Below are 12,720 nucleotides of genomic sequence, written 5' to 3'. Positions count from 1 at the left end.
TCAAAGGTCAACAATTGGACTTTAATAGTTTTGGCAAAAGGGTCTTTTTCAGATACACAAATATACAAAACAAACTGAAGAAAAACATTCTTTTCCCTGTTTTTTTTTTTTTTTTTTTTTTTTTTTTTTTTTTTTTGATGTTGTAGTGATGCAGGGGTTTGAACCGAGGGCCTTGCACATGCTAGGCAAGTGCTCTAAGGCTAAGCTGTATCCCCAGCCCTTTGAGTACTTATTGTAATAGCTGTAAGTTTAACATCATATACATTTCAGAGCATAGGAATCAACCAACTAACACATTTCTGCAGAGTCCACCTTGAGACACATTTATTAACCTACTCCTGGATATACTATTGACATTTGATTCTTACGATATTTTTGCCTTTTTAAAGTTTTCCTAGGAGAAAGTACAAATACATACATACACACACACACACACACACACACACACACAGAGATAATTCATGACTCCTTTACCAGTACTTAGGAATAAGTGCTAATGCTAAAGTAGTTTGGTTTTGAAAACCACTGAAAAATCATTTTCAGGCTCTCCTTTATGAAGAACATTAAGAACGCATCAAAGAAAACCAATTCTGCTGTGGCCTTGGTGGGTGGAGTATGTCTAAACTGTTCACAGATTCAATAGCGATGATGTGCTTTAAAGGAGAGTGATACAAACAACTGAGGTGCCAACTTCAGTGTGTTCTCTCTAGTTTACATGAAAAGAGATCAGTGACCACTCTCCTCACAGGTGTGACCATGCTTAGCTCTCACAGCTGCAGCCTTAACTGTAAAGAAAGATTATTACAAGAACCTGACCTTGGTGCTCTTATTCTAGGTTATGACTCAGCTGAGGTGCATTAATGGCAAGGTAGCTGTGGGAATACCACAGACACTGAAGAACATTATTCCTGGCCCCTCACTCCAGCCTAGCTATGTTTAATGTCACTATGACAACCCAAAACACGTTGTTCTTTTCCATGCCTCATGATGAGAATCATGGTGCTAGATGAATTGAGATTACTATTAACTATGACTTCCACAGAAAGCAACTGCCTTATTAGCTTCAGTAAGCACAACTGAAGAAAAACATTAGAAAACTGTAAAGGTGACTTTTTTTCAAACTCATAGTGATCTGAAAGGATTAGATGCAAAAATGCAATACTTATTTATCCCCAAATGGACACACACATTTATAGGAAAGTATCTTTTAACAGCCTCTCTCTGCCTCTTTTTTTTTTTTTTTTTTTTTTTTTTTTTTTGAGAAAGGAGCTTGCTATGTAGCCCAGGCTGGCTTGAACTTGGGATCCTCTTGGCTCAGCCTCCCAAGTGCAGAAATTCCAGGTGTGCACCACCACCAGTGCCTGATTATCAGGATATCACTGTTAGTATAAAAGCCTATTCATCCATTATAGTAAGATAAATCACAGAGTTTGTGAACCCCTTACACTGGTGCGCCTGGAAACTGCTGCTGTCTTTGCTCCAAAACTTGCTGATTTAATAGCTGCTGCTGTTTCTGTAGAAACTGGACAACTTCTGGACTTCTCAGTAATGACTTAAAGAGAGGGAAAATGGATTATTAATAGAATTATCATATTTTTGTTTGCTTGTTTGAGATCATGTCTCACACCATAGCCAGGCTGGCTTTAAAATCCAGGTAACACCCCTGGCCTGAGTCTTTCAAGTGGTAGAATGTTATAACAAAGTATCAAACACAATGATGGATCTTTTACATCTGTTGCCCTATTTTTCCCATGTCACTTTGTAGTTTAATTTTCAGCATTGTCTTTGTCTACATTTTTATGTTGTCAAGTTTAAATCTTCGTGATTCTTTGGTATTTTAAAACCTCAATGTAGAATTTTGAGATAAAATCCAAATTGATTTTTGAAAAAAATTTCTAATATTCTACCAAAGACTTATATAGTAAGTATGGTTTAAGTTCTTTTTTCCTTCAAATTACTATTCAAATATTCCAGTATTTATCAATCACTCCTTTCCTGATTGACTTCTGATCATTTCTATCAGTTTTATATCAGAGACCTTTATTAAATATTAGTAATTATATTTCAATACATTACAGTACTATTTCACATATTTAGAGTCTGTTTTAAAATCTCATCTTGCGCAAAGATGAGTCAGTGAAGAAACAGGCCTGGCTCAGGGTGTTCCTTCCACTGCAGTACTGGGGGGAGTAGGGGCACCTCCAGCGTGCCCAGTGATGAGGTACTGTGCGGTTCTGATGGCAGTGAACAACTTTTAAAGTTTTACAAAGGCAAAAAACTGAGAACCAGCAGTTTTTTCTAACAGACCTACAATTACTTTATGAGAAAACACTTACCAGTCTTTTCTGATTTAACACTTGTTCTAAAAGAGTAGGCCTTGCAGGGCGATCCCCGAAAGATCCTGTTCTTTGCTTGACAATGGAGAGTATGTTGTCTGTACTTTCCTGGGATCAATGAAAGAACATTTAACACTATTGTAATTCATTACAGCAGGCAATTCAGTTATATGAACATGTCTTTGTTCAGTTTCTGTGAAACTTGGGAAAGCCTCTTGGCAGCATGTTGGCAATTAATTCAAAGTAAGACTCCTCCCTGCAGGCTTTCCAACCTGGGTTCTTCAGTCTTCTGTAAGGACTCAAATCAAAGATACTGGGCATAGGGGAAGTTACCTCTAAGCTGTTTTCAGTATTGCAGAAGAATGGCAAGTAAACCAAATTCTCCTCACACAGAACAATCTAAGTCAAAACAGTCTGCCTGTTGTGGGACAAAATAAATGAACTCAGAAGCAACCTACTGCTAATGAGATACTGGATTCACACCTGATTCACACCCCCCAAGAAGGCAGAGGCAGCAAAACACTGCTGGCGGAAGCAAACAATACAGCTTTCTGAGTAAACTGGCTGGAAGGGCTGGAAATCACAGCTGGGAAATCACAGTACAGAGCAAACAGTTCTGTAATAACAACCTAACCCTGAGGCATCAATTCCCACAAAAAATTAGCAGTGCTTACCCCCAAATATGGAAGAACCTAAATATTTACCTCTTCCTTACATAAAATGTTACTGAGGTTAAATGAAATATTCTGCCCCTAAAATCACAATATGACAATGAAAACGGGGAGAAACTTGACTAAGGGTTGACTTTAGGGCCTGGCACACGCAAAGAATACACTTAAACAAAATACTTTACCATGAGGCCAGGCACTACATGAACTTAATAGTGTTAGCTTTATTTGGGATATTGCCTCTCTCTCTCTTTTTTTGGTCTTGTCCTTTTTTCTGCTGGCTCCTGAGCTATTAAAATATCCCCCCCCATTATGAGATATTTAGAAAACCTCGGTTGTAAAAATCTTCCATGCACACATGTTTTACTCTCAAAGCATTAACTATAAAGGAGGATTCTACTATCACAGACAACAAAGACAATTTCTTCTAACTCTCCCCAGTTACGCTTATTTATAAGGACTGTTTGGTTTATGTAGTACATGTAATGCTAGAACTGACTTGGGTGGTAATACCACAAAATCAAAGACGCTTGTAGTAGAAACAATTTTGAGTCATCTAGGCCAAATTTCCACAAGTGTTAGGATTCCCCTTTCAAAGGGAATTTTTGTGGTAAGGAGTCTTCCTACGTGTTATGGATTCTTTTTCGTTTTTAAACAGCTCAAACACTTACGTGGATTTTGCTAAGTTTGAGCGGAAATGCACACCAACTAGAATCTTCACTTAACGAAAATAAATCTGAAGAAACACAGCTTGGGCCAATAGGAGCTGAAACTTCATCGAGGTGAATAACGGGCCCAAGTCCACACAGCTGCAGCAGAATCCCAGTTGCAGACAGAGCACATCCGGTCTTTCATCCTCTCATGCAATTCACATTCAAGCAATCCCGAAGTGCTCTGTGACTCACACCCCACCAACAAGCCAACTTTTCTGGGGGAGGGTTGGTTAAGGAAAGGATGGGAGCACTAAAGTTACTGACAACCAAGAACGGGGTTTTGTAAACCTGCAGGATGCCACAGGGTAGAGACTAGGGAGGGGTTACTGACAAGAGTAGATCACCTCCAAAGTACCAATGTCAGCTGGGGTTCCCGCTTTCTGCTCACTTACCACCGGTGTGGAAGATGGGCCCAGCCCCCCCCCAGTCCCCCGGGAGCAGGTGGGGGAGCCCCTGCATTTGTGTCGAGTGGGGTTGCACCCACCTGCCCTGGCCCGGGGCCCCCAGGCGCATACCTCCAGCTTGACGTTGCCTGTGCTGGCCGCCGAGGCGCCGCCGGAGCCCAGGGCCTGGTCGCTCTTCTTCTTCTTGTACTTGTCCTTGTACATCTTGTTGCGGTGCTTCTTGCACATCCAGGGCTTGCGCTGCTTGGCCACCTGGCAGGTGGTCTCGCGGCAGCCCTGGTAGGTGCAGGTCTTGGCGGCCCGCCTGCGCGCCGCGCCGCCGCCCTCCGCACCCTCGTCCTCCAGCTCCTCGGGGCTGGCCGCACTCTCGCCGCCGCCCGCGGGGTCCGAGGTGTCCAGGAGGTCGGCGTCGTCGTCCCGGCCTCGTCCTCCGCATCCGCCGCCGCCGCCGCCGCCTCGCTCCCCACCGGGCCCGGCCTTGGAGCGCTGTCCGCCGCTCCCTCCTCCTGCCGCATCACTAGCACTGTCACCGGAGGGGCAGACTCGGGACCAGCGGCGCCCGGCCCCGAGCCCTCGGACACAGCCTGAGCCTCCGTGTTGCAGCCAGAGCTCCGGGTCCGCCGCCGCGGCCCGTCAGCACCTAAGGAACACAACCGTACTCACAAGCCACCTGCTGTAAACCCTCGATTCTTCCGGCTGCACGCCAGGGCCCCACTGCGCCTGCGCGGCGACAGTCCGCAAGCCAACGCTTCTGGGCTCCGTGGGCGGGGCCGAGCCGCTGCAAGAAGGCACCGACTGAGCCTGCGCGGTGGCGTCCTTCTGCGAGCCGTCTTACGCCGGCCGCAAGGCTAAGCAGCCTGATGGGCACCGACTGCGCCTGCGCAGCAGCTGTCCGCCAGAGGGCGCTAGGCTCTTGCAGACAAGACCCCCAAGACGGCTAGGCGGGGCTGAGAGGATGCCAGAAGCACCGACTGCGCCTGCGCAACTGTCTTAAACTGGTGGGCGGTTCCGGGGTTGAGAAGCCGGGCGGATCCTAGGAGGACTGTTGTGCGCAGCTGCCGCCTTCTCTTCTCTGGGCCTCCGAGGGAGGTGCTGACAGTCAGGACCGAGCCGGTGAGGCTCCCTCACAGCCCTGAGGCGGCTGTCCCAGGTACTTGCGCGGCGCCAGGAGACACTTTCTGCCTGGACCCTACCTCGCTAACCGGTTCAAAGAACTTTGTTTCTGGTTCCCGAGAGACTCGAGAAGGAGCTTGAGAAACAGCTGGAGGAGAAAACGATTTGGCTCACTATAAGGAAAAAGGGCCAGCCCAGAAAAACCCACCCTGAGCACAGCCAAAGAAACACACTTTGGCCCTGCAACCAGAACCAAAGAAATGCACCCTGACCCTGAAATCAGTTTCAAAGAAACACACTTTGTCCCCGGAATCAGAGCCAGTGAAAGAAATAACACCCTGGCCCTAAAATCAGAGCCAAAAGGCTAAAAAGGATCAGTGAAAGAAACACACTGGCTCTGAAACCAGAGTCAAATCTGACCCTAAACCTGTGCAGAAAACTAACCAATACTCAAGCAGGAGATCTAGCCATTCTAAACTCAGAGATTGAACTGACCACTCCTCACCCTGGAAATCTCTGCCTCCTAAGAATCCCTGTATAAATCCTGTGTCTGTTCAGCGTGGCTTTTCCCACTCTCCTTGATTCTTCTTTCCCTCTTGAATGAAGTTTGGATGAAGACCTTCTTTCAGATCGGAGGTGACCCTGGGCAGAGTGGAGTTGAGCAGGGCTGAAACACTTCTCACTGAGGAAACCTTCCCTGGCAAAGTGAAGTTGTTACCATCAGCTCTTCCGGGGACTGGAGCCAAACTGTAACAAATTTGCTAGGGAGCCAGAGCAGAACAGATACACTGGGGGAAGTCTTTCCCTGAAGCAGGGTTGTAAGCTACTTTGCTTACTGTGGCCTATAGTATTCCTTGGCTCCCGAGTGCCAGAATAATTTTCCATCCTAGCTGTAACACTCAGCATTCTTTGGCTCCCGAGTGCCATAATCCATCCCTGTCCCATCCCATTCGAGCCTTCAATATGCTTACATTCACCCATTCCTGTCAAGCCCTATCCCGGAAGCAAGTGGGGAATACGAAGGAAAGCCTGGTCTCAGTATCACGTTTAGCCAGCTTTCCTATCCAGGCCTGGCCCTCTTTTCTGATATATTCCCATAGTGGGATTGCTGGATCCCATGACGGTTCTGTTTTTCTTTTCTCCACAAGCTACACACTGATTTCCATAGTGGGAACACAGACTAGCATTCACACCAGCAATGTGCGAGGGGTCCCATTTCTCCACATCCTCACCACTGCTTGCTATCTTGTCCCTAACAATAATCCTGATTCCCACTGGGAGGAAATAATACTCTGGTTTTGACTTGCGCTTTCTTCCGGATTAGTGATGTATATTTTTACACACACCTATTGACACTTTGTATTCTTTCCTTATGAACTAATTATATAGCCATTTCAATTGGATTATTAGGCATTTTGCTATTTATTTACTTATTTATTCATTATACTTATTTGAATTCCTTAAATAATCTGGATGTTAACTACTATCAGATGTAGTTTGCAAATATTTTCTTCCATTCTAGAGATTGCCTGTTCTCAGCTGCAACTTTTTAGCTTGATACCCATCCATTTGTCTTTTTTTTTTCTCTTTTCACTTCTTATGTTTTTGGGTGTCTTATCAAATTAGATCTTCGTCCATTCCAATGACTGGAAACATTTGCCCTATTTTTATATCTAATGGTTCACAGTTTTAGATCTTTATATTTCAACCTTTAATCCCTTTTGTGTTGATTTTTGTAAATAGTGGGGCTTTAATTTAAGTCTTTTCTTTCTTTTTTCCTTTTTTTATTTGAATTAGAAACAAGATTGTTTTACATGTCAATCTCAGTTTCCTCTCCCTCCCCTCCTCCTCTACCATCCCCCCCCAACTAAAACTCTACCTATCACATATCCTTTTTGCTCCCCAGGAGGGTGAGACCTTCCATAGGGGTCATCAGAGTCTGTCATATCCTTTGGGATAGGGCCTAGGCCCACCCATGTATGTCTTGGCTCAGGAAGTATCCCTTTATGTGGAATGGGCCCCCAAAGTCCACACCTATGCCAGGAATAAGTACTGATCTACTACAGGAGGCCCCATAGATTTCGAGGTCTCCTCACTGACTCCCGAGTTCCTGGGGTCTAGATCAGTCTCTTGCTGGATTCCCAGCTATCAGTCTGGGGACCAAGAGCTCCTGTTGTTCAGGTCAGCTGTTTCTGTGGGTTTCACCAGCCTGTTCTGGATATCTTTGCTCATCACTCCTCCTCCTCTGCAACTGGATTCCAGTTCAGTTCAGTAAATAGTTGGGGGTGTCTGCTTCTACTTCCACAAGCTGCTGGATGAAGGCTAAAGGATGGCATATAAGACAGTCATCAATCTCCTTATCAGTGGAGGGCATTTAAGGTAGCCTCTCCTCCATTGCTTAGATTGTTAGTTGGTATCATCTTTGTAGGTCTCCAGACATTTCCCTAGTCCCTGATTTCTCTGTAAACCTAAAATGTCTCCCTCTATTATGGTATCTCCTTTCTTGTTTTCTTCTATTCTTCCCCTGACTCAAACTTTCTGCTCCCTCGTGTCCTCACCCCTCCTCTTCTCCCCTTCTCATTCTCCTAGATCCCTCTCCCATCCCCCATGCTCCGAACTTGCTCAGGAGATCTTGTCCCTTTTGGGACCATGTATGTCTCTCTTAGTGTCCTTCTTGTTTACTAGCTTCTCTGGAAGTGTGGACTGTAGGCTGGTAATCCTTTACTCTATGTCTAAAATCCACATATGAGTGAGTATATACTATGTTGTCTTTTTGTGACTGGGTTACCTTGCTCAGAATGGTTTCTTCTAGTTCCATACATTTGCCTGCGAATTTCAAGATTCCATCATTTTTTTCTGCTGAGTAGTACTCCATTGTGTAAATGTACCACATTTTCTCTATCCATTCTTCAGTTGAGGGGTATCTAGGATGTTTCCAGGTTCTGGCTGTTACAATAGTGCTGCTATGAACATTGTTGAACAGATGTCCTTATTGTAGGAGTGTGCTTCTTTTGGGTATATGTCTAAGAGTGGAATTGCTGGATCTTGTGGTAGACTGATTCCTATTTTCCTGAGGAGTCGCCATACTGATTTTCAAAGTGACTGTACGAGTTGGCACTCCCACCAATAGTGGAGGAGTGTTCCCCTTTCTCTGCATCCTCTCTAGCATAAACTGTCATTGGTGTTTTTTATTTTGGCTATTCTGACTGGAGTAAGATGGTATCTCAGAGTTGTTTTGATTTGCATTTCCCTGATGGCTAAGGATGTTGAACACTTTCTTATGTGTCTTTCAGCCATTTTAGATTCCTCTATTGAGAATTGTCTATTACCCAACTTTTTAATTGGATTGTTTGGTGTTTTGGAGACTAGTTTCTTGAGGTCTTTGTATATTTTGGAAATCATCCCTCTGTCAAATGTGGGATTGGTGAATATCTTTTCCCGGTCTGTGGGCTGCTGTTTTGTCTTGCTGGCTGTGTCCTTTGCCTTACAGAAGCTTCTCAGTTTCAGTAGGTCCGATTTATCTTTTGTTGATCTCAATGTCTGTGCTGCTGGTGTAATGTTCAGGAAGCAGCCTCCTGTACCAATTATTTCAAGGGTATTTTCCACTTTGTCTTCTAATAGGGTTAGTGTGGCTGGGTTTATGTTGAGGTCTTTGATCCATTTGGACTTAATTTTGTGCATGGTGATAGACATGGATATATCTGCTGTCTTCTACATGCCAGCATCCAGTTATGTCAGCACCATTTGTTGAAGATGCTTTATTTATTCCATTGTATAAATTTAGCTTCTTTGTCAAAAACCAGGTGTTCATAGGTGTGTGGGTTAATAGAGTTTTCAACTCTATTCCATTGGACTACCTGTCTATTTTTGTTCCAATACCAAGCTGTTTTCAGGACTATAGCTCTGTAATAGAGCTTGAAGTCAGGGATGGTGATGTCTCCAGAAGTTCCTTTATTGTACACTATTGTTTTGTCTATCCTGGGTCTTTTGTTTTTCCCTATAAAGTTGAGAATTGTTCTTTCAAGGTCTGTGAAGAATTGTGCTGGGATTTTGATGGGGATTGCATTGAATCTGTAGATTGCTTTTGGCAAGATTACCATTTTTACTATGTTAATTCTACCTATCCAAGAACATGGGAGATCTTTCCATTTTCTGATATCTTCTTTAATTTCTTTCTTTAGAGACTCAAAATTCTTACAGTACAAGTCTTTCACATTTTTGGTTAGTGTTACCCCAAGGTATTTTATGTTGTTTGTGGCAATTGTAAAGGGTTATATTTTTCTGATTTCTTTCTCCATGAATGTATTATCTGTATATAGTAGGGCTACAGATTTTTTTGAGTTAATCTTGTATCCTGCCACTTTGCTGAGGTGTTTATCAGCTGTAGTAATTCCCTGGTACAGTTTTTCGGGTCACCTATGTAGACTATCATATCATCTGCAAATAGTGAGAGTTTGACTTCTTTCTTTCCGATTTGTATTCCCTTGATCTCCTTTTGTGTCTTATTGCTGTAGTTAGAACTTCAAGGACAATATTGAAGAGGTATGGAGAAAGTGGACAGCCATGTCTTGTCCCCGATTTTAGAGGAATTGTGTTGAGTTTCTCTCCATTTGATTTGATGTTGGCTGTCGGCTTGCTCTATATTGCTTTTATTATGTTAAGGTATGTTTCTGTTATCCCTGATTTCTCCATGACCTTTATCATGTAGGGGTATTGGATTTTGTCAAAGGCTTTTTTTTTTTGCCTCTAGTGAGATGATCATGTGTTTTTTTCCCCCTCAGTCTGTTTATATGGTGGATTACATTGATGGATTTTTGTATGTTGAACCATCCTTGCATCCCTGTGATGAAGCCTACTTGATCATGGTGGATGATTTCTCTGATGTGTTCCTGGATTTGATTTGCCAGTATTGTATTAGGTATTTTTGCATCAATGTTCATGATATTGGTCTGTACTTCTCTTTCTTAGTTGTGTCTTTGTGTGGTTTGGGTTATCGAGGTTATTGAAGCCTTGTAAAAAGAGTTTGGCAATGACCCTTCTTCTTCTATTGTGTGGAATACTTTGAGGAGAATTGGTATTAGATGTTCTTTGAATTTCTGGTAGAATTCTGCACTGAAGCCATCTGGCCCTGGGCTTTTTTGGTTGGGAGACTTTTGATGACTGCTTCTATTTCATTAGGGGTTATAGGTCTATTTAAGTTGCTTATCTGTTCTTGATTCAATTTTGGTAAGTGAAGTCTACCCAGAAAATTGTCCATTTCCTTTAAATTTTTGAATTTTGAGGAATACAGGTTTTCAAAGTATGACCTGATGATTCTCTGGATTTCCTCTGTGTCTGTTGTTATGTCCCCCTTTTCTTTCCTGATTTTATTAATTTGCATGTTCACTCTGAAGTTTGGTAAGTTTGGATAAAGGTTTGTCTGTCTTGGTGATTTTTGAGACAGGTTCTTTTTTAATTCAATCTGGCATGAATTAACTATATAATTGGGGCTGGCCTTGGACTTCTGATCTCTCTACCTTTCCTGATAAATTACTAGAATTATAGGCATGTGCTATCACTCTTGACTTTTGAGTCAATATTTTTAATGCGTTACTAGATTCAGTTTGTTAGTATTTTGTTATTTGTGTGTATGTGTATAGATGCATATGTCTGAGTGTGATTGTGTGTGCATGTATACAGAATGATGTGGAAGTTAGAACAACATGGACTGTTGTTCCTCAGGTGCCATCCACTAATTTGTTTGTTTTTATTCTAATACAGGGTTTCCAACTATGTTAGATCTTGCCAAGTACCTTAGACTAGATAGGCAATGAGCCCCAGGATTCTACCTGTATTTGCCTTCTCTGCACTAGAATTACAAGTGCTTTGTTAAGCTGTGTGTGTGTGTGTGTGTGTGTGTGTGTGTGTGTGTGTGTGTGTGTGTGTGTGGTGTAGAGGTCAGTGGGCAATCTGATCATTATTGCTTTCACTTTAACTTTTTGAGAGAATATCTCTCACTGAACTCAGAGCTCACTGATTAGTTAAGTAAACTGTCAAACTATGGAAATCCAACTGTTGAACCTGGCCCATTCTTAGGGTTAGAGACATGGATGGCCATTCCTGGCTTCCAGATGGCTGCTGGGATAGAATTATGGTCCTCATTCTTGTAAGGCAGCACTTTATCCACTAAGTTATTGCCCCAGTTTGTGGTGATATATTATTTATGATTTATTAAAGCTTGCCTGAGTATCCAGAAAGCAAAGTCAGCCACAAATCACAGAATCCAGGCACACATCTTTAATCCCAGGACTCAGGATTAAGAGGTAGATCTAACTCTGTTAGTTCAAGGCCACACTGAGCTACACAAAATTTATGCAGTCCTAAAGAGAAACAGCTCACACAAAGATGATCTCAGCACCTGGGATCACTTGCCTTTAATGCCAGGACTCATGAGAGGTATTTAAGACAGGAACAGGGTCTTAGATCTGGAATTTATTCTCTAGCCACATTGAGGATAGGAAGACATTGAAGTCTCAGGATTCTCCAGCCACGCTGAGGAGAGGCAGTCTGAAGATTGGTGGAGCCAGGATCACCTTTCAGTCTGAGGTAGAGTAAGAGCTAATGTCTGACTGCTTTGATTTTCTGATCTTCAGCTGAAAGCTTGAGCCCCAGTATCTGTCTCTGGGTCATTTATTTTTCACGTTACACCAGTTCCCAGCTTTTTTTTTAAAGTGAGGTCTGGGGGAATGAAACTCAGCTTATCATGTTTGTAGGTAAGCTCTTGACCAACTAAGCCACTGCTCCATCCTCTTGTCAAACATTCTGCTTTTGTCAAAGATAAAACTCTGTTTTATTCATCATATTGGCCTTCATGCACTCAGTTTACATTCTGGATAATAGAGTCATTCTAGTTTTATTACAAAAATGTTTCCCTATTTGGTGTCATTTTTGTAACAGGGCCCCAGACCTTAGTAGGCTCCCCAGCCTTAGCACAACTGACTCCATGATGGAAATGCCATTGAGGCTTTAAAACTCTGTAGTAGACAGCACCACCTACAAACACCAAAACAAGCACCTAATCCATCAAAGCCAATAGCTCTGGGAAAGTCTAAAAATGTACTAATCTGGCTTGTAGTTCCACTTCTGGATACTGTTCTTGTTAACTAAAGAATGTCAATCCAGAACACAGCTTTTGTGTTTAAAAGCCCACCCAGAGAAAGGCTCAGTGCTACACTAGGATCCCAAACACGTAGTGTATTTGCAGGCCAGTTAATAAAGACTTTTCATTGATTTAAACCCATGTCTGAACAGTTTTCTCTGGTGAATACCCCATGACATTTTCATTTGGCTTTGATAGCAAGGTAATTCTAGTCTTATGTCATTCAATTTTTAAGAATAATTGTATTCATTATTCTTCAACTGTTTTGTTGTTGTTGCTGCTAATCAATCTCATCACTTCTATTGCTCTATAAGTTTCCCATTTCTTCATGGTTCAGTCTTCATAAGA

General features: G+C 42.7%; 1 protein-coding gene across 1 annotated transcript; it reads right to left on the bottom strand.

Annotated features, from left to right (window-relative positions):
• Positions 1-4,780, bottom strand: Rfxap (regulatory factor X associated protein; the record flags this gene model as incomplete). The annotated part of the gene is given in 4 exon segments (XM_035450656.1): positions 1-1,552; positions 2,337-2,444; positions 4,233-4,540; positions 4,543-4,780. Coding segments are annotated over 4 exon segments (765 nt in total), but the record flags the coding sequence as incomplete, so codon positions are not given.
• Between the last annotated feature and the right edge of the window lie 7,940 nt (positions 4,781-12,720).

Source organism: Cricetulus griseus (assembly GCF_003668045.3).
Source record: "Cricetulus griseus strain 17A/GY chromosome 1 unlocalized genomic scaffold, alternate assembly CriGri-PICRH-1.0 chr1_0, whole genome shotgun sequence".
NCBI lineage: Eukaryota > Metazoa > Chordata > Mammalia > Rodentia > Cricetidae > Cricetulus > Cricetulus griseus.
This window is presented reverse-complemented; position numbering and strand designations above follow the sequence as displayed.